Genomic DNA, 21265 nt, shown 5'->3' on the forward strand with positions numbered 1-21265 from the left:
AGCCGTTTCCTCTATCCGCGTCGACGAATCATCCGCTGTTATCGTTTTACTGCTTTAATCATTCGATTGCAATGAGTGTACATGCATGTCCTGTCAATCAACGGCGCCGCAATAACACCGATAAGCCTCTCACAGCATCTCCTGCGTCTTGGACGAAGAAAGGATGAGAGTTAAATACCATTACAGACCAAACACGTATTAATTACTATAAATCATTACAGCTCTAAGCCAAGCAGTTTTCGAGAGGGTATAAACCAGAACAAGAGAGCAAACAAATCATCCAGTAACCTCCGCCATGATATATCTCTTCACGTGGCCTTTGAGATTCTCTCTATTCAACTTCCACCTCCCACCCGCTCTACCACTTAGCATCCCGATCAGCATAAGCCGAGCAATCCAGCGCCGGAATGCTAAACCCATACCCGTCGGTCCTGCCCTCCCTATCCTGATTGCTTATCTCCACCCTGAGCGTAACATCCAACCCATATGGTCCACAAAGACCCGAGGGGTTGATACCACCCGCAGCCGGATGCTGAGTGCCAGCCTTCTCTTCACCGAGATGGAAGCCCAGACGCATGTTGTCTTTCTTGCCAGGCGCAGCAGAAATCTTGGATGCGGCGGTGTTATTGGTGTGAATGGAGGGGGCGGAGCCGGGAGGTACGCCGAGAGTTGAGGGGGTAGGAATGGCGGATTCGCAGATGATGGCGTAATTACGGGAGGGCATTGTGGCGTGGTTTGCGGCAGAGGTTTTGGGTTCAATCTTTCCATCTTTGCTGTCGCCGTTGATTTGAGCGGTGGATGTGCCGTTCGTTGCGTTCACACCGTCAGGTAGAGCTGGGTCGCGGTCGAAGATCTCGAGAAGGGTCTCGTCGGTTTCCTTGTCAAGATGGTGGATCTTGTTTCGACGGGCGAGCAAGTTTGCGACAGCTTGGGGTGGGGGCTTGTTGGTGATGGCGGAGCTGATGATGTTGGGCATGTAGCGGTGGTCAGCTTCTGCGGGGATCTGGTGTGTCTTGGGGTTGGTGTAGAAACGACCAATGGCTCCTAAATGTACGTCTCCACCGAGGATGGTGACGCGTACGGAAAACTTCTTGGAGAATGCCTGGAGGCTGTGCATGAGGTTACGACGCTCCTCCTTGTGTTGACGCGCAGTGTAGTGATCGTCCAAGTCATCGAGCAAATCGACCTTGCCGTCAAACTGATTGAAGAAGCCTCCAGCGAAGCCGAAGCGCTTGTTCAGGAACTTGATGGGTGCGATCAGGGGTGACTGCAAGATGTTCTCGAGCCAGATCAAGCGGGGGTAGGCGATGGGGACACCAAGCAGCAAGATCATGTGCTTGAGCTCTGGGTTCGCGGTGAACTCAGCATCCAGACGATCAAAGAGCATCTTGTAGGTCTCGGGGTAGTTGACCTGATGTCTGGTACGCTCTGTTCGCGCATCAATACCAGCAAAGGCAATGCGCGCACCTAGCTGACAGAAGATACTGCGGCTGCGTTCCTCAACATATGGGCCAGGCTTTGAACCAATGAGGTATGATGGGTCGCCCTCATCGTTGGTCATAACGAAAGTGTTTTCTACCTGCGCAGGGTCGGCAGGCGTTGTTCTTTGTCCCTGACCGGTTACATCGGTTGTCTGTGGCGCATCGGTCGTAAAAGTACTCTTTGGAGGAGCAAGATGGTGCTGGAAGAGAAGGTAGTACTTGTGCGCAACACCGCCGATACCCCTAAAGACAGCGCAGTTCATGAAGTGATCGGTGTATGAACCAAAGCCATCAATGATGTCGTGGTCGTCCCAGATGTTGACTTGGGGGATCTGGCTGTTAGCAGTGGAGAAGGGCGCGTGGCCATACCACTTGACGTAGTTGTTGTAGTAGTATTCGTCGCAGTCGGCACGCATTTGCTGGCCGAATGGGAATTCCCGTCGCTTATGAGGACTGTGGATGTCGGTCCAGGGCTTGAGCGGGCCGTCTACTCGCACTCCGTCATTGTAGATCTGGTCGCCTCCTCCAATCATGACGTGGAAGGGTCGCTGTTCGTGCATGCGTAGGACGTCGTTCCACAGTACGGGACCAGACCAGACGTCCATGTCAGTACCGACACTGAAGCCGTTACAAGAGTGGAACATGATGCGCATCGACTGGGTGATTGAAGGTATGACGAAATTCTGCGGCTTCTCCTGCTTCTGAATGTCGGTGTACTTGAGGTTCTGGATATCGTAACGCCATCTTGACTCGAATGGCTGCATGGGTGCATTGATCCGGAAGCGCCAGAAGGCCCTCTTGCCGTCTTCGTAAAGCTTCTCCCCGTGAAAGGTGCGCGCATCTACGCTAAACCTTGCGTCACTGATATTCCTGTCGACTGCGCCAGCTGGTGAGAGTACAAGCTGAGGGTTCGGCTGTGCCTCGTTCGGGTTCTGCTGTCCAGGCGTGGTAACGATTAGGACACTGCCATGCCAGACGGGCTGCCCGGACTGCTCGTTGCTGGTGCGTCTGTAGTTGAGGAGTGGTCCCATGATGACATCCAATACACCCGAGGTGCTAATGACTTGAGGACCTGTCCCAATGCCTATCACGCCACTGGGGTCCTCATGTGGTTGGTATTCGGCGGCCATGATGGTAATGGGTCGCGAGCGATGTTCGATAGCGAGAGAGTGGACGAAGTATATGCGCAGACGCGTCGAAGATGTCTACAAGTCTACGCTCCAGTCAGCTTACCGAGTCAATTAAGCCAAGTAGCGACCTACAATGGCGATGCGCTCAGGGTCCAAAAGTTGAGCTCAGGCGCAGATACGATGCGCGCCGCTAGTATATCCCGCGTTCTTGTCGCGATGGAAGCAATTGCACGCCTATTCAAAGCGCGTGTAATATGGAAACGATAGAAGGCGGGGGAGAGTAAGAATTTCAGGAAAGGCTGGGGCCAAAATGAAAGCGCCTCTAGCCTCAAAGTCTTGAAAGTTGTTGTGCCTGTGATTGATGGCTCAGGGAACAGCAGGGATAGTTGCCGCTAGCCGGGTGGGCCATGACATCCTCGAGCCCTTTCCGCGCTGCAGTGGATCTCACACACACGGGACCTATCGCGATCTTCTGCATGGTCTGACACGCTGTCTCCAATCCAAACCAGCCCGTATGTCAGTTTTCCTACGATGACTGTTCTCAGACTCTTGCATCGGAACTCGCAAGATCTATGAGCTCATTATCTTCCTCCCGCGCCACAGGCCACCCGACCAAGCTTTCGAAACATGCGCCAAGCACCCGCTATGTTTGCCAAGCATCACGTAGCGTGATACGATGACGATGATCAATGGCTGTGGTGTGGCTGCCAGTCCACTCATAATTTCCACACGGTAATCTGCCACACGAAGATCCAACGGGGCGGCGCCATTGTGGCAGTGGATGATGGTGACAAGAGGGGCGAAGTGACTTGGTGTTGTGCCAGTCGAGGGGCGCATGTTTGCCAGTATACTGTTCATTACATACTGTTGTAGTACCACAAACAACATATTTTGCATCGCATTAGGAAAAACACAGCCTGAGCGGACGACCCTTATCCATATCACTCCATCTTTTGCGTTCTTTTGAAGATCATGTTTCAATGAGTTCGTTTGCAGTGATCTGCGATGCTTGCGTCAACCGTGTTCGTAAGTTTTTACGTTGCTGCTACGGGCCGACTCGCAGAGCTCTGGATAATGTGTGTTGTTGGCAACATGTACATTCGTCCATGAGCATATGCTCATATTTAACGCCATTTGTGCCGCTTAATAGAAATCACCGATAACCCTGAGTCTTAACATACCGACAATATATGGTAACATCAGACTTCATCCTCATCCACAGGCAACACCTCTTCCCTACTCAATCCAATCTCTTCCCCAACTCTCCTGACAACTTCCTTGATAGCAGCACACGCCGGACTGTCTGGATATGCTGTCAAGAAGCTCTCTCCAAAATCACAAGCCATGCCTATCCTCGGATCCAGTGGCACTTTGCCCAAGAAAGGTATATTCTCATCCTTGGCCAACCTCGCTGCACCACCCGTGCTTGCTCTGAAAATCTGAGACTCGTGTTTGCAGCCCGGGCACACAAAGCCACTCATGTTCTCCACAATGCCTAGTATAGGTATGCCAGCTTTCCTGCAAAAGTCAATTTCCTTCCTGACGTCAAGGAGCGAGACTTCTTGGGGAGTGGAAACGAGGACTGCGCCGTCGACGCCGCTGGCTTTGAGGAAGGAGTTTACCGAGAGATGCTCGTCGGATGTACCCGGTGGTGTGTCGACAACGAGGAAGTCTAGTTCGCCCCATGTTACGTCCATCAGGAATTTCTTGATCAGGCCGTTCTTCTTTGCGCCGCGCCAAATTACTGCGTCGTCGCGGTTTGGTAACATGAATTGGACGCTCATGACTCCGAGGTTCTCGCTGACCCATACAGGCTCCCATCCTTCTCCGCTGACATGTATCGTCTCCTCCTCCACACCCATCATCTTCGGTATGCTGGGCCCGCAGATGTCTGTGTCCATGAGCCCGACGGTCGATGAGGGATTTGATGCGAAGCCATGTGAAAGCATTGTGCTGAAGGTCGACTTTCCGACGCCACCTTTACCGGAGAGGACGAGAATCTTGTGCTTTACAGAGGAGAGGCGTGCGGTTATGATGGGTATGTCAGGATCGGGGCCCTTGGGTGCGGAGGCGCATATCGACTGGTTGGGACATCCTGCGCAGGAGTCCGCTTGACCAGCTGTGAGAGATTCGGGACCAGGACAGTGTTCTGTCGCAATTGCGTTAGTCTTCTGCCTTCCTAGAGTTGTAGATTGAGCGGCGGAGGGGTGGCGGGGCAAACGTACCTGGCTCAGGCGCAACAAGTTTCGGCGCAGCCTTGAGGGGCGCTTCGAAATCGACCTGCACTGGCTCTTCTAGTGAGGGTGCCATGGTATGTGTAACTGTGATTGTAGGGGTGGATGTAAAGACTACATTGTTGCGTGCTGAGGGAAAGTCCCAGAGGCTTGATAATCAACATTCGTGATAGGGCTGTAATGCTTGGCATTTCGCCCCACGCCATCTCGTCCGACTTTCGGCATCCACAACCAGAAGCGTGCATTCCATGCGGCTCCACCGGCCAGACCGATCTTTACCGGCACAATTGAGTCTCCCATAGCTCTTGGCCCAACGAATGAACACAAGGTGGTATTTCCTTTCATCAGTTAGTTGCGTCTGCGCGCACTGCTTACAATGGTCAGTTTGGCAGCTTTTTGTTTGAAATAACAGGAAACCGTTATAAATCGAATTCTGGAGGGACATTTTGACGTTGAAATGAAGTGTCTATTCATGCAAGCTGTGCTCGTCTAAGTCATGTCATATCATCCCTGTTTGTCGGGAACCAATTCACCATCCAGTCCATCGCTATCTTCAATCAAAGCAGCGAGATATCTACTTCAACTTGACCATCACGTATGGTATCTCAACATCTTCCTCCTTCTGGTCCTCAGCCGTAATCTCGAAGATGACGTTCTTCTGGTGTTCGGGTACGGGCTTCTTGCTGACGTGCTCGACAAGCTTGCTCATGCTGTCTTCTGTTAGTATCTGCGTATAACAAGAGAGTTAGGAACACTTACGTGAGAGGCATCCTATCCTTCAACTTGGAGGGGGGATAGAATGACGCGTAGAGTAAACTAACACCAGAGCTGATCATCTGAATCGATAGACCCTTCTTCTCAAAGTGGTCCACAAAGTCCTTGAGAGGGATATCATCCACCTCAAAACGATCCCACAGCTTGTCGATCGTGACTTCACCATCATGCCCTTGGTATGTACCCTTCGGGCTGGCAATCGGCTCACTGAAGCCGAAGAACGGCAGCGCCAAGTTAATGAAGCCGTTCTTGTACTGCTCGATATCCGTCTTGCCGTCAATGATCTTGTACAGCTCAAGGTTGACGAGACCGGTGACCAAGGCCGTAGTGGTGGCGATGGCGGGAATAATTTTACCAGCAATGAACTTGGTCTTGTGTCGATCCGCTTGCTCGATCTTGTAGTTCTCAGCACGGAGGTTGCTGGCAGCAGTGATAAAGTCGATGTGGTGGTTGGAGTCATCATCCTTCTCAAACTCGACAGGCTCAAGCTTGAATCCAGCAAGAGATTTTGGTGCCGGCAGTTGCTTGATAATGCTGTCGAGCGACTCGTTATCGTCCCCACCAGCCTGGTTGGCGTTCGGATCCGGCTCCTTCTCATCAGCCTGGATCTTCACTGTAGGGTCAGGCTGGAAATCGGGAACGATCATATCGTTGAGAACTTCGATGTAGTGCTCCTTGGACGCATTTGGCTTGATACCGTAGTTGAACGCGTGTAGGGTGGCAGCAGCTTCCACGTAGGTGAAGTGTGTTGGGTTTGAAGAGTCAAACTTCGATGGGTCCGGCGCGCGCTTGGGTCCTGACCAGAATGGCTGACCGGAACCAGTCTTGGAGTCCTTCGGGAAATTGTAGAGCAACTGCGCTATCGCGTGGTTGTAGTTCTTCTCAAATTGATGACGGGCCCAGATGATGCAGTCGTCAAAGGACAACGGCTTCTCGGTGACCAAGAATTCTCGTAGGGTCTCCAGAGTCTGCTTCTCATTACCAGACTGCTTCAGTGATGCGCCAAGGTAGTCGGGTTGCGTCAAGTACAAGTTGACAATCTCCGGACCCTTGACGAATAGTGAATCAAACGACTCTCGCGCCCAGGCGATAGTGTGCTCGATTCGGTTGGGGAAACTCCTGAGTGTGCACATGGGGAAGGATTTCTCTGGAGGATCTTGCGATGAAGAGTAAGACTCTGTGATGAATGGTAGGACAACCTGGGTGTTGCCCTTGGTGCCGAGAGTACCACTATCAAGCAGAGGCTTGCGGAAGAACACACATCGTCGGTCAACATATGTGCGCGCTTCTACATTGTCCAGCGCGTTTGTCACACCGTCCAGAGAATTCCAGAACTCTTCGTTGAAGATGTGCTCGGTCTCCGGGCCAACCTTGTCTTGTAGTGTCACGATCTTTCCACTGAGATCCGGGTTCATGACCTGAACTGCCTTTGCTGCAGCATCGCTCTTTAGCTTGCCAACATCAGCTGGCCGGAACAAGAACTGTCGGTTCAGGTTGCTCTTTTCGATCTGATCGTTGTCGGTTACGGTGATCTTGCCCTCAGGGCCAGTACCGAGACCCATCATAGCCCAGTTCTTGAGCATCTCGCAGCCAATGGCTCCAGCACCAACGAGGAATTGCTTGACGTTGCTGAGCTTCTTCTGGTATTCCTGACCGAGAACAGCAATCTGTCCATCGTAGCGTGAGCCGATCGGAGCGCACTGCTCTTCCGAACGGGTTGTAGACGTAGGGATCGACTCTAGCGAATCAAAGTAGAGGAACTGAACGATGGGATGGAACTTTCCAGACACTGCCTTCAGGACTTCTTGAGCAGCCATTCCACCGAAGAACGCAGCGACAGGGCTGAGATCACCGCGTGCTTGGTAACTGAGTTCCTTGATGAGCTTCTCGTCCAGCTCAACCTTCTCCTCGCCTTCACCCGCAATCTTTTGTGCGATCTTGAAAAGCTCGTCCGCATCGGCTTCGTGGTGAGGGCGTGGGAAGTCGCCTTTGTGGAGGTTCGCAAACTCGTGGATGGCTTGGATACCAACGTGTAGCTGTTGCGGTCGGTCGAATTTGGCGAAGTCGGAGATGAGAAGCTCAGGCTTCTTGAGCTGCTTGCTGAACGGTTCGAAGTCGATGATCTTGGGCATCTTGACCTGAATGAACTGTCCTCCCTTCTTGTACTCTCCTAGGCCAGACACATCACCAATAGAGAAAGTGTATGGTCCCTTGACTTCAATCTTGCGAGGCGCACAGCCGTTCAGGCCCTCCATACCCTCAACTTCAGAGAATGTAACCCAGTCGCCATCCTCTAAACCGTGCCTTGTCTCGTCCAGTGCTGAAACGATACCTTCCTCATCGATACTGGCGATGATGCCGTTGTTGACGTTCTCGCCAGTCGGGTCGCCGATGGTGAAGTTCTTGCCGAAATCAGTGAAGATGGTACCGAACAGACCGTATGTGTCGGTAATGACAACGTAAATGCCGTTGTCGTGGCAGTAGTCTGCGATCTTGATTTGGTCGTCGAGTCGAGTATCGGTGAGGACGATGACCTGGAATTGCTTCAACTGCGACAGGTCTGACGTCAGATCCTTTCCACTGAATTCCTGCACAGGTGTGTATGGGTTGAGTTCGGAGACGCGAGGTACGGTAACGGAGGCGCGCGGCTTTCCCACATCATCGGGAGTGAGGAAGAATTGCGACGATAGATCGGCGAGAGCGGCAGGCTTAGGGTCGTAGAGTGTCAGCGACTTGACACCGGCCAGGGCGATGTTCTTCGCAATCTCGACACCGAGACCTCGCAGACCAGCAACGAGAACGTTGGAAGAGCCCATGCGCTTCATAGCCTCATGGCCCAGTACGTACAGCTGCCTGCTGTAGAGGGACTCATCGATGTCGCCGTTGCTGCCGGAGGCTTCCTTGAGTTGTTCGACAGCAGTGGCAGGGCTGTCGACCTGCATGTTTTCCTTAGACATGTTAGATGAAGGCCAAATAAATGCAGAGGTAGTGAAGCATATAAAGTATGGGAGAGGCGTTGAAGACGCCGGACACCTGGGTTACGGACGCGGAGGCGCAAACCCACAAAGCACTTCTTACTAATCGTTGGGCGAACTTACTGCCATGGCTTTCTCTTTCTTGCTGGGACGAGTGTCCTCGCCGACGGCTTTCCGCTTCCCCAGTTTGCCGACTATAGTGAAGCCTGGACGCTTTCAGGTGTGGCGGTCGCAGGCGCCTGGATCGAGTGTCGCGGGGTAGTGCTGCTGTTTAAAGTTGTGAAGAAGGACAAACGAGATCAACAAGTTCGTCGCTAGATTGGGTTGAGTATGGAGGGTGTGAATGGAAGAAAGGCAAAGGCAGAAGGCGCAGCGGGCAGGAGCTTATTACGTGAGTACTTGTCACAACGAAGGTGCTGGAGCTCCACCCTAGCGCCATCCCACTTTAATCTTGGCACAATCGTCACTTCCGCCTGGAGTTTGCGCTTCCGGACGACCCTCGAATTCACAACATCACAGCTGGTGCCTGCTTTAGACTTCGCGACACGACTGTACACTCCCATTCGCGAAATCTGCAAGCTTTCTTGTTGATCCCGACTGTCCCGTGAGATGCATCCGATATCGCCACCATACCCATCGGTCAAGCAACCAAGGCCCTCATCAACGCATATTGCTCCGTAGAAGACTTTGATCCTCCATCAAGTTATTCGAACGTTTCCAAAGATTTGCTTCTCCTTGAATCCGCTGAAAACGACTTCTGATCTCGACTCTCTGGGCTTATTTGAGTCAGCTCCGCCACCTACACCCTGTCCCGGGACTAACAGTACTTACATACCTGCATCTGTCGCGTCTTAGATTGTATATCTTCGTCCACTGCTTCCTTGCTCTATAATTTTGTCAACATATGCAACCAAGTAGCTCAATATAAAGCTCACGGTATGCTCGGCGTAGTTGCTGCTGTTGCCAAAGGGACACGAGCCCGACAGCCAGTTGAAGCAGGCCGAATATGATGGCTGTGGTAGTTCCCACAGATTGGCTATCGAAAGGCATTAGCATGTAAGACTAACAGCGAATATGCTCAAGAGTGACCAGGCTTGATGTTGTCTATCGACATGAAAGCAGAAGGATCTATCCCCATCGCCTTCTATATGTCTTCTGAAATTGTACTTTTACATAACAAAATTGTACTTTTACATCACAAAATTGTACTTTTGCTGCTACTTTTGTGATTGGCTCAGTATCCCACCTCTCGTGCCTACGGCGTGCAGGAGGCTTATCTGCGCATCCCGGCGACCAGGGTCGGTTGCATGAATTGTACTTCTGTCGCGAAAGAAGAAAGCGCGGACTCTCCAAGGTGATACAGTTGCATCTTGTAGACAGACGACCGCTTCCGGAAGTCAAATTGATGACGGAAGAGGAATTCGGTTTCATACCGGAGTATGTTGGGCGTCCTGTTGTTACACAATGCTTGGACTGACGAGATGCTCAGGATTCGTCAATACCGATGTCGCCTGACCCAATGGAAACTGGACAAAAATATCAAACCAGAAGAGATGAAGGCCATAGTCCGACACCGCCTACAGCGAGGCCTCGTCGAAACAGGCAGGGGTGGTCTGAAGTTCGGCGTGAGAGGCCAAGGAGTTGAGCCGCAGAAAATTGAGAGATGGATGAAGAGACACGATGTAATAGAGAGCATGATTTATGCTCCCAGTCCTACAGCTTGTAAGTTGCTTTATACGTACCACTTCAATCACAGAAAGCTAACAAGCATAGCGACCCCTTCAGCTGTGAGCTATGCAACAATGTCGAAACTAGGATCACGGGGCACAAGGTCACTGCTCTCTCCAGACAGTGTGCCAGACATCGACATGGATATCGACTCCTCTTATACCCAGTTTTCGAGTTTCCCTAGACGCAATACTAAAACACACATTCATCACCAAATCACAAATCAAGTTGGGAAGAAAACATCATATTCACAATTCCTGATTGCACTTGCGTTCCATTCCATTCATATACATCTTTCTACCATCCCATGTCTCATATCCTTGCATACGCATTTCCTCATTAATCGCATACGTCCGGAGAGTAAGAAAAGTAAACTAAAACATAACACATTCGTCGCTTTGCAGTCGTGAGCGAACTCCGCTAGAAACGCCCAAGTAACGCCAAAAACGTCAAGATTGACGAGGCCCCATGTACCCACGATAAAAAACTACCCATGCCATAAGGTATCAGCACGGAGCTAGACACAAAGAGGAAGAAAGCAAAATGACTTTATACAGTTTTTGAAAAGTTGCTGAAAAGATTCCGTTTAGTGAGACGTTTATCTTCTTGACGAGTGGCGTGTTCGACGTGTGTGGCGGTCTGATGAACTTGCGCTGCCTGAACGATTGTTAGTGATTTGCTGGTAATGTCGAAGCTGAGGGTTTACTTACTCGAACTTGTGTAATCACTGTACATGTATGAAGTTCCACTGACAGTGGTGCTCTTATCGTCAACCTTGGCATCGTGTCTCCTCTTCAGGCCCAACGCAAGCGCGAGACCACCAAGTCCGGCCGCAAGGCCCAGACCCTTCTTCGCGCCGCTGTGCTTCTCAGAGCCGGCGCGCGATGGACGAGCAGGGCGACCGGCTCCGTACCAGCGACCTCCAGCAGCAGCGCCGCCACCGCTGTGGTGGTGCTCTTCGATGTAGGTCTCCTCGTGTGTGTGCTTGCGCTTCTTGCCGATGCCGAAGATGGCGAGGAGAGTGTCGAAGAGGGCGCGAGCGCAGCAGAAGAGGCAGAGAAGGAGGAGCAGCAATATACCCAGGATAACACCGATGACGATACCGGCGATAGCACCGCCACTGAGGCCGCTGTTGCTCTCTTCGGTTGGGACGAGGCCGTTACCTGCTGCGCCGGTGGGGATGGGTGTCTGGAAGGGGACGGTCGCGGTTGGGGTGCCCGTGTAGGTGATGACTACGACACCTGAGCTAGTTGGCCGCAGAGGAGCAGAGGGTGATATACCTCCAGAGCTGCCACCGGCAATCAGCGCACATGTGCCTGCGCTGGAAGAGAGACAGTAGAAACCCGAGTCGCAGCACGTAGAGCCGCAGGGGTTTTGCGAGTCGCTACATGTCTTTGTTGCTACGGCGGGGACATAGGTGCTGTAGACTTCGGTTTTGGTGAGGAGACCGACTGTCTCGACGTATGTTGTCGTGTGGTATTGCCAGTAACCGCCTGCTGCTTCTGTGTTTGCTCCAGCAGAGCCGCATTGCGCTTGGTTACTTGCATCGGTGTAGCAAGTTGAACCGGAAGGGCAGCATAACCAGCCTCCATATCCGCAAGGGTTGGCGCAGTCTTGCTTCTTGACGATCTGCGAGGCGTTGTGCAGTTCTTGGAATTCTTCAATGTGGACGGGGTATGGCTTTGCGAGGGCCGAGGGCAGGTGTGCTAGTGCGACCAGGCCGAGTACGGCGGGAGGAGCGTTGAAAACCCACATGATTAAAGGCGAATGTTGGAGGTACCAAACGCAGTAAGAACGAGTTTACTGCGATTGGAATAGATAGGACCGTTTGCAGGAAACGGGGGGAGAAGCGAAAGAAGAAGCGCTCTGCAATTCGTAGATATCGCGCAGTCGGCTTGGGAGCGGTGAATGGGTGGATATCGGTGCTGCGGGGTCGATCCGTTGGCTAGCGTGTCTTTCGTGTGTCTGCTGGCGTTGATGACTGGTTCCGCTCGTGGTACAAGTTTGGAACCACAAAAAGTCAGTTATTATTGAACTTGAATTATGGAGGAGAGAAAGGATGGTACGATGTGTGTAATCGTGCAGGAGGAAGTGCGCAAAGAAAAGGGTACACTTAGAATAATCGTGTGGTTGGAAGCCGCGGGAGAGGCTGGGGGTGGTTGGGCGACCTTTCCTCACCAACTTCAACAACACCGGGGTTCTGCGCTTGCGGGATTTTTGAAACTTGGCTAGAGTCTAGTAGTAGTGGGAACAGTAAGTCGTGTCGTGTTCGTGATGTCAATCAAGAGTGTCCGCTATACGTGAGAAGATGTGTGCTGTCTCGCAACTCTATGAGGCGTGTCGTTTACACTCATGTTCAGCGCTCGCTCCGCCTCCGGTTCACCCAGCAACGACCGTCGCGGGATCACCTAGGCGTCCTCTTTGTCTCAGCGACCACCTTCCGTCATAGCAATTTCCTCCAGAAGGATATGCCCGGCCCCGTGTTGGTCCAAGCCAGATTCTTGTCTTGGCGTCGGGCAGTAGTTCCTCAATCACTCTGCAGCGCAGAGTGATATGGTTCTGCGCATGCAGCCTGCAAGCTGGTGCAGTGGTTTGCCTTAGTCTCGCATAGCTTCTTGGTATCGCTATCCTTCTTTCTGCAGCATCCGAAAAACCGTTAACTTGTCGTGCTCGTTGTCAAGATCCAGACTCCAGATTTCCGGCCGGCTATAAATATCTTCCGCCGGTACCTGCAGGGCTCGTGTGATGTTGTGGGCCCCGCCTGCTGTGCTGGCAAAGGATCTTCCGTTTTGCACATGTCAACCACTACACCGTAAGTCGATGACAAGTACGCAGCAAACTGTCAATGTCACCGAAGAGGAAGGTCAAATCTGCGTTGTCAGGGGGTTCTCCGCATAGTTTCAGATTTCTCAACGACTGACCTGTCTCTCGTTTATGACAGTAAAGCGTGCATCCACCTCTGACTCTTCAGCCCACTCTATCCAACCCATACTCGGCAACCAGTTTCTCCGCCGCCTTCTGCGCAATCAAATACGCCGTAGCCTGCGTATGGTTGTTCGTCGTAACAGGCGCAACACTCATGTCCACCACCCTCAACCCCTCCGCTCCCCTAACCTTAAACTCCCTATCCACAACCGCTTCTGCATCCTCTTCCCTCCCCATCTTACACGTACCGCAAGCATGCCACACTGTACTCGCATTCTCTCTTGCAAAACGATCCAACTCCGCATCTTCCATGGACTTTGGACCAAGAATTGTACGCACAATATGCGGAGCGACAGCAGAATTCCCTGTCATTTTCTGCCACGTATTGCGGATAGCTTCGCGAAAAACGCGGACGTCGTAGGGATGCGTAAGAAAGTTCAATGTGATGATTGGCTTGTCGGATGCGTTCGCTGACCGCAGTGTTACGGAGCCGCTGGACTGTGGATTCATGAGAAAGGCAAGGAAAGTCATGTACGTGTTTCCTTCATCGAGCTGTGTACCTGGTGGCCAAAGGATAGAGTTGTTGATAAATTCATACGCTGGAACTTGATCTTTGGATAGAAAATCTTGGACGTCGGGCGGAAGCGCGGAGTACTCTTCATACGATTCCAGATCTGGTAGTTTGAGAAAGCCGCCCCAGAGCGACGAGTGCTGGAGGGCAAAAGCGCCGGTTTGGTCTTTGGTCCAAGATTCCTGGGCGGACGCGATGAGTTCCGGGTTGTTGTCAAAGGCGTACTTGGAGTTGATTGAGCCCGAGACTTCTACTGTCATGAAGGTGAGGACGTGATCTTTTAGCTGCTTGCCTACGCCGGGTAAGTCGACTTTGACGTCGATGCCGAGAGCTTCAAGCTCGGGTCTCGGTCCAATGCCGTTTAGAAGGAGAAGTTTGGGCGTGTCGATTGAACCGCCGCAGATGATAACTTCGTTGCTTGCCATCGCTTGTATCATATTAGTGCTCGCTATGTCTGGATCAATCTCAGGTAGTGGTTTTACCTTCTCGTCCATCTTCCGTGACAACGCCAACGACCTTCTTCCCATCCCATACGAACTTCTCCGCTTTTGCATCCGTCCATACCTCAAGGTTACCTGGTGGATCGACCAGATGCGCAATCGCACTAGTACTCCTCCCCTCCTTACTATAGCTATGCGGCAAAACCGCAATACCTATCGGATCCCCCGAATTAAGATCGAGATTGATCTTTTCTCCCGCCGCAGCCAGCCCCTCCATCTGGGGTACCACACCCTGCTCAAGCACAGGCGGAAGACCAACCTTCAACTGACCTTCGGTACCATGGGGATTGGCGCTAGGATCAGCGAGGTGTTTGTAATCTTCTGAGCCTGAAAAGTCATAATTCTCAATAGCTTGGAAGGATTTCTTGACAGACTCCCATTTCCAGCTATCATCGCCGACTAGTTCGCTCCAGCGATTGTAGTCCTCACTACTGCCGTAGAGATACACGGCGAAGTTCAGGATGGAACTTCCGCCTAGGCCCTTGCCTCTTGTATATGGTATGATTCTGCTGTTCAAAGCGGATTCAGGCTCGGAGACATAGCCATGGTCTAGATCCGGGCGCAGAGCTTGGGCATAGTACCGGTGGTAAGGCGCACGGAGGTAGTCACCGGAGGGGTTGATGCCAGCTTCAAGGAGAAGAACAGAAGGCCTACGTGCGGAGTGGGAGAGTCGATGAGCGAGAAGGCAGCCTGATGTTCCGCCTAAAGATAGAGGGATTAGTTTTGAAGGGTGTATGGGAGGATAACGAGAACGAACCGCCAACGATCACGAAATCGTACTTAGGTGCCATTGTACAGGTTTTGGTACGGGGTTCAAGTAAACAGCTGGTATGTAGGATGCAAACTCCAAGTTGCGCAGTTGAACCATCTTATATCTCCCATCGCTCAATGCAAGTAGCATGCACCCTGTGTTCCACTTTCATGCATCAGCAATATCGAGGTACAGGACACGCAGAGCGTTGCCGTCGGGAAGCCTACCCACATGCTTAGTAGCTTGATTGGTCCCGAGGATTTGGAACAAAGTACGAGGTAAGCAGCATACGGTCAGTCTAGCCGCATCTGGTCACTACGCTTGCATGTAAGCTGACTTGGCAGTTTTCAGCTTAGCGATGGCGGGGTGTGTAAGCAATCGTCTGTGACGCAACGTAATTGTAGACAGAGTCGGAAACTTCCCAATATTGTTAAGATAAGCAGATCCTTTAGCTAGGTTTATAGTTCAAACTATAAGCTTTAGTTCGGCGTACTGACTGTACTTTGGGTAGACATGTTATATAAAAACTCGAGACGCCTAGCGCAATATATTGATAGACGATTCGACAAATAGCTGTTTAGTACGTCGTGATAAAGATTGTCGACCAGCTAAATCAGCCGAGTCTGGTAGTCAGGTGCTTCCCGCCGGAAAATTCCACCGTCACAATAAGCATGTTGCGAGACATACTAGCAGTCATCTCAGCTGATAGTTCAGCTTAGTGTCATATTCCAAATTCCCTGGTCATGGGCTTTCTAGATGCTGGATGTCTCGCAGTGTTATCTTACTACTGATCTAACACCCATGCACATGGCCTACCGAGCAAAGCTTGGTTATTCAGGCAGATAGCAAGAGATGCGGATGAGTGGGCATGTCGACATACTACTCGTCTATCATGGCGCAGCCGATGATATTAAACTAGGGCTTATGATCAGCCGAGTAGTCCGTACATTGGGTTCCTCTGCCTCTCTTGTAAGTCACCTGCATGTTATTAGCATCATCTCCACTCGACAAAACTGTTTGGGGACATACGTATACCGCCAACACATCCCTCTATATGAAGTGCTGGATCTGAAGAAAGATATTATAGCTGTCATGCAGCATCATTCCTTATATAGTCTAGCCTCACAGACTGCACGGCCACTATTGCGCCAAAGATTGCTCTCAGCTTGCTGCTTTCTCTGGCCGTTGAGGGCTACTGGAGACCTCTTCGGTCGAAAGCCGGGTGACCTCGTTGTGTGTAATCATCGTCGACATCAAACTTGCAGGTATGCTATTCCTCAGCCAATCCGGTTTTCTGAACACCCTCTTCGCTCCAGAAGGGTCTCCAACCATTCCCATATGTGTACACCCTTGCTCAGCATCATGTGAACTGACCGGGCGTCCTTCCCTATCACCACTAGAGGCTGTGGCAAGACTGCGGTGATGAAGTGGCGAGAATTTCGAGAAGCTGCGTGCAATCAACGCGCGTAGATCCGGCAGCGACGCTGCAATTATGGCAAACGAGATTTGGATAGCGATCAAAATGTTGACAGCACTGCCGAAATACTGCACGTTGTCTTCTCGTCGCTTTATAAACGGAATCTGGAGAAGTGCAACAACACAAACGATGAATCCCAGGCCAAAAATAAGTACAAGACCAAGTCGTTGTCGGATCCTCAGTTTGGAGAGCCGCCATACGTATGGGATCGGCAATGCGAATATCATGCTGTCTACGATACTATCGCCGATGGCCGCAGAGTAGCTGTATATGGCGGAGCTGAAGCATTGTGACCCGGTGAATTCGAGCCAGTTCTTGGTCCATAACTTGCTGATGTCTTCGCACAAGACTATGAGGACGGTGAGGACTTCAACAAAGTGCGCAAGAGCCAGAATGAGGAGGACGTAACAGCATCTTCGGAGTGATACCATTCCTAGTGGAAAGATTCGAAGGTAGTACGCCAAAACCGAGAAACGTGTAAATGTGACAGCGAAGATGTACGCAACACGGCGCTCGAATATATGCTAGTACATGTGAGCACAGTATGATGTATCAGAGGAGAATCGTACTTGATAGAATGGGATTTCCGAAGTTCTATCAGGGCTGGCATAACAGTTAGCACAGATCTCATCACACAGTTGCACCACATACGCACCCTTTTCTATCATAACCCCAATTGTCATCTGCGCTCATACAAGATATGACGGTACGTGCGAAAGCCGCGGCCTGGTCGAGGTTAGCTCCAGTAAGTACTGAGTTGCACAAAGCTACGAGGAAGTTCAAGATCGACATACCGTACCTAGCATGATAAGAATGTCATCAGGTGCTATTTTCCTCTTGATCGCTAGCCTCGAGTACACTCTCAGGATGACAGTGCTCAGAGCCAAAACCATCAACGGCACCTCCACTGCCAATGCAGTTTTGAAGCCCATTGTGGCATCCCCGGCATTTACCTCGACTATCGGTTGTGCTATTGTAATGTGATACTTCCGACCGTCCGGTACTACGTACATGGTCGTATGCAATCGAAGCGGCTTCGCAGTCAACCAAGGATAGAATTGACAGGATCGGTCTAGGACCGCGGAAACAAAGTCAAGTACCACCAGCAGAACGAGAAGAAAAGAAAACCAAGAACAGAGAAGGAGGACACACGGTGGGGTGATCTGATGCTGATGTTGATGTTCGCTCAACGGTCGCCAAGCCTTAACATGTGCTTTGATTGCCTGTAGAAGCTTACTGAGCATATCGCATAAGGCGCCCTACCAATAGGAAAGTGAGTCCAGCCATGCGCGCATATAGTTCCTTGGCGGTGGTGCTGACACACCTCCAGCTGTCAGTGAGCGGTATTTTGCAAAACCGTGGGGTACCAAATATGTGAGTTTGCGATGCCAAGTGGGCGGAGCGGAGTGCGAGCATTGCTATATTTAGGAGACATTTGTGCGTCGGGATCTTGATGATGAAACAAATTTGAACATGGTGACCATTGGCGATCGAGCTCATATCAGAAGATGCCCTCAATTTTCTCGGTCTGGTCGAAATCATACGCGTTGCCGTAAGGCCTGTTTAGGTAGTTCTTAAGCAAATGCTCACGCGACACGTAAGTGGCAGCGATCTGCAAACCAGTCTTTTCATAGGATAGCCGCTCGGCAAGCTCTTCCGCAAACTCGACTTCCATCGCGTTTCGGTACCATGACGCGAAGTGTACTGCAAGAGTTCAGATGGGAAGAAAGCATAATGTCAGCAGTGGACTTACTCATTGCAAGCATCACCCTCGGATCTTCACCGAAGTTAGGTTTCCCTCCATGCCAAAGCCGAAGATCGCGAATGACGATACTACCTTTCTTGACAACAGGCTGAGATGGTGGTCGGACTTCGCGACGAGCGTCAAGGAGATGTTGCTTTATCCTTCCACTAGCACGATCGCCGTGTTCACCCTCTTGATCGGCGATAGTAGTTCCTTGATGTGTACCAAGCCAGATTTCTGTCGAGCCGTTCTCCGGTGTCATTGTTACGAGAGGAACGTTTACCACAAGAGCGAAGGGAATTGAGGAGTGATCGAAGTCAGCATCGTTGTGGGTCGGCTGAGAGGCTGGTGGCGATGAAGGAGTTGGTGGCAGCGCAGTGTTGCCAGACATGAAGCGCAACGACGGCCCAGGACCTAACGCAGTCGAAGTGACTTGCGTAACGATCGGGTCTGTGATGTGATGTTAGTATGCGTTCGGACAGCTGGGAATCTAGCTGGACTGAACACGTACTGACGTAGATTTCGTCACTGAACCACTCCTGGGTCATTGGAGGGTCCTGCTGAATGTTGCCTTTATTGTAGTTGAAAGGGCTATCCTTCCTTGCCTGCAATTCGAGTGCATCTTGAACCATCTTCTTGTTCAATCGGTCCAAGACTGCATGGTCGACCATGTCTTCTAGCACCACAAGGCCATCTCGAGACAGCGCCCTAATTGCAATCTCAAGATTGCGTTGGTCGAGTTTCCCGCTTTTCACTTCGGACGCTGAGGGTACAATGGATATTGGTGTTGATGAGAGGTGCGGAGTCGGCGGAGACATAGTGGGTCGGCAGATGACGTAATGACCAAAGGCGTGGAGCTGTAAGGGACGCGTGATATGCTCAAGCGCAACGATGCCAGAGCAAGTAGTTCAACGACTCATCGACTTTATATGTTATAATATCATGCTCTGGAGCAAATAGCGGAATGTACGAAAGCGGTATGGGTACACGCTAAACTCAGTACAGCACTGTAGCCGTTTGTGGAGAACCTGGCTGCAGCCTGCATGTCCTCGTGAGACGCATGATGCGGGGAGCTTACTCTATGCTTCGAGCAAAATCTAAGAGAGCACAAGATAGCTCCTACACTAAACCGGCAAGCAACAGACGGTGTGCTTTGATAGAGTAGACGATCCGACTCTCTTGGGCTTAAGCCCTGAAGTCTTTGAGTTCAACGCGCTGTCACGCGCCGACGGGATACCGGGCGCATTTCGATAGTCTAACCGGTCAGGGATGGGTGGTCAGAGGGGGCACAGCACAACATCCGAGCCTTCGATAGTGGTGCACCTGTGAAGCCTGATAGGGGGCCTTGAATAAGGGACACGTCCAAGTATCGCATTGCGTCAAGATAACTTAACCATTTTGACGTAATTCTGTGTAATGCGTGCCGGAAACGCGCTGTCGGAAACCTCTTTCAAGCAGACACTGGAACCATGTGGCAGTATGCGAACAAAGAAGAAGCCAACACGAATCCATCACAACTAGGGCTGGCCATGACTAAAGAAGGATTTAGGCAGGCACCGTGGCGTAGAATCGCGAATCACAGCGTGGGCAGGCGGTCTGGTGACAAGGATGGTGTTGAGTAGACTGCGGAAAGCGGCATGACGCGAACCAAAAGGAGCCAGGGCCACCATCTCTCCACATTGTTTCCAACGTGGGCCCACCAACCCTCCAACACTCTAAACCACCGCACTGCCTCGGCCAAAATAGCAGTTATTGTGTGCTTCTTTTCTGTACACGTCTTTCTCGCAGAATTATACCACACGTATTATAAACGTTTAATCAACAGCACGTGTCTATACTCCCGCGCCCGACAATCCGCTGCTCGTGCGACAATTGCAGCACGCGGAACTGTTTCGAGCCACAGATTCTACCAACACCACCTCATCGACCCATATACCCAAGACGACATAATACCAACGCCACTGGTAATTGGTAGAATTCGAGCAATACATCAGCCTGACAAGTTCTGAACACGATCGAGCCCGCTCACCACACGGCACATATCCCACCCGCACACACATCGCCATCATGCCGTCACAACGTCGCATGAGGTTCTTTGGCATCCTCATCGTCATCACAGTTGTTGTACTGTTCTACATGTCAAGAGCAGCACACCAAACACAAACCTCGGATTTCTACACAAAGACGCAGCAAGCCTTACAAGAGAAAGAATATGCAGAAGCGGCGAAGCAACGCGACGCAGAGAGCGTTGGGTCGCGACTCAAAGCTGCCGAGGAGCAGGCCAAGAAGAACGCCGAGGACAAATACGCAGACCACAAGGTCCAGGTTGAGGGCCAGGACCAGAAGGGCGTCGCGGGCAGAGTCAAGATGGACGGCGACAAGGTTCCTGGAGTCGCGCAACAGGGCGGTAGACCGCGCGACCAAGCGGCGATGAAGGAGCATGAGACACTGGAAGACCACGAAGTTGAGATGGAGCTCAATGCAATTCTGAAGAAGAGCCCGAGTACGCCGCTCCTGCATTACCCCTATCCATGCGCAGTCGCTAATTGACCACAGTGATTATCTTCTCAAAATCCTACTGCCCTTACTCGAAGAAGGCGAAACACATTCTGCTCGAAAAGTACAACATCAAACCCGAACCCTACGTCGTCGAGCTCGATCAAAGCCCGATAGGCCAACAACTACAAGCATTCCTACACAAATCTACAGGTCGACGAACGGTACCCAACGTTCTACTGATGGGCAAGAGCATAGGAGGCGGCGACGATATTCAAGAGCTCGACGAAACCGATACCCTTGTGGCCAAGGTCAAAGAGATAGGCGGTAGCCGCATCACCGAGGTCGAGCACCGGGGCGCCCGCGCCTGAGATGCGACGGAAGATGAAAGCGTAGATGATTCTGCGTCGTCCCCTGTTGCTCTCAGTATACTTTCACGCCATTCCTTGCAGCGCCTTTTGGGCCCGACATGCTATCTT

At 51.5% G+C, this 21265-nt stretch overlaps 8 protein-coding genes across 8 annotated transcripts; 1 reads left to right on the plus strand and 7 right to left on the minus strand.

Moving 5' to 3' along the window:
* Positions 1-358: 358 nt before the first annotated feature.
* Positions 359-2611, minus strand: ALTATR162_LOCUS6226 (uncharacterized protein; the record flags this gene model as incomplete). Its single annotated transcript, XM_043313847.1, has 1 exon — positions 359-2611. The coding sequence occupies one exon, from the start codon at positions 2609-2611 to the stop codon at positions 359-361; it is 2253 nt and encodes a 750-aa protein (XP_043169782.1).
* A 1199-nt stretch (positions 2612-3810) lies between these two features.
* On the minus strand, positions 3811-4921 carry ALTATR162_LOCUS6227 (uncharacterized protein; the record flags this gene model as incomplete). Its single annotated transcript, XM_043313848.1, has 2 exons — positions 3811-4760; positions 4837-4921. The coding sequence occupies 2 exons, from the start codon at positions 4919-4921 to the stop codon at positions 3811-3813; spliced, it is 1035 nt and encodes a 344-aa protein (XP_043169783.1).
* A 498-nt stretch (positions 4922-5419) lies between these two features.
* ALTATR162_LOCUS6228 (uncharacterized protein) lies at positions 5420-8561 on the minus strand (the record flags this gene model as incomplete). Its single annotated transcript, XM_043313849.1, has 2 exons — positions 5420-5555; positions 5605-8561. The coding sequence occupies 2 exons, from the start codon at positions 8559-8561 to the stop codon at positions 5420-5422; spliced, it is 3093 nt and encodes a 1030-aa protein (XP_043169784.1).
* Positions 8562-9292: 731 nt separating this feature from the next.
* Positions 9293-12077, minus strand: ALTATR162_LOCUS6229 (uncharacterized protein; the record flags this gene model as incomplete). Its single annotated transcript, XM_043313850.1, has 4 exons — positions 9293-9370; positions 9430-9480; positions 9530-9630; positions 11033-12077. The coding sequence occupies 4 exons, from the start codon at positions 12075-12077 to the stop codon at positions 9293-9295; spliced, it is 1275 nt and encodes a 424-aa protein (XP_043169785.1).
* A 1050-nt stretch (positions 12078-13127) lies between these two features.
* Positions 13128-15109, minus strand: ALTATR162_LOCUS6230 (uncharacterized protein; the record flags this gene model as incomplete). Its single annotated transcript, XM_043313851.1, has 5 exons — positions 13128-13192; positions 13244-13281; positions 13315-14245; positions 14301-15020; positions 15076-15109. The coding sequence occupies 5 exons, from the start codon at positions 15107-15109 to the stop codon at positions 13128-13130; spliced, it is 1788 nt and encodes a 595-aa protein (XP_043169786.1).
* Positions 15110-16230: 1121 nt separating this feature from the next.
* On the minus strand, positions 16231-17478 carry ALTATR162_LOCUS6231 (uncharacterized protein; the record flags this gene model as incomplete). The annotated part of the gene is made up of 4 exons (XM_043313852.1): positions 16231-17070; positions 17116-17149; positions 17202-17272; positions 17341-17478. The coding sequence occupies 4 exons, from the start codon at positions 17476-17478 to the stop codon at positions 16231-16233; spliced, it is 1083 nt and encodes a 360-aa protein (XP_043169787.1).
* A 569-nt stretch (positions 17479-18047) lies between these two features.
* Positions 18048-19108, minus strand: ALTATR162_LOCUS6232 (uncharacterized protein; the record flags this gene model as incomplete). The annotated part of the gene is made up of 3 exons (XM_043313853.1): positions 18048-18250; positions 18300-18740; positions 18802-19108. The coding sequence occupies 3 exons, from the start codon at positions 19106-19108 to the stop codon at positions 18048-18050; spliced, it is 951 nt and encodes a 316-aa protein (XP_043169788.1).
* Positions 19109-20357: 1249 nt separating this feature from the next.
* ALTATR162_LOCUS6233 (uncharacterized protein) lies at positions 20358-21157 on the plus strand (the record flags this gene model as incomplete). The annotated part of the gene is made up of 2 exons (XM_043313854.1): positions 20358-20793; positions 20847-21157. 2 exons carry the CDS (start codon positions 20358-20360, stop codon positions 21155-21157), a joined length of 747 nt encoding a protein of 248 aa, XP_043169789.1.
* Between the last annotated feature and the right edge of the window lie 108 nt (positions 21158-21265).

Source organism: Alternaria atra, assembly GCF_907166805.1.
Source record: "Alternaria atra isolate CS162 genome assembly, contig: 25, whole genome shotgun sequence".
Lineage (NCBI taxonomy): Eukaryota > Fungi > Ascomycota > Dothideomycetes > Pleosporales > Pleosporaceae > Alternaria > Alternaria atra.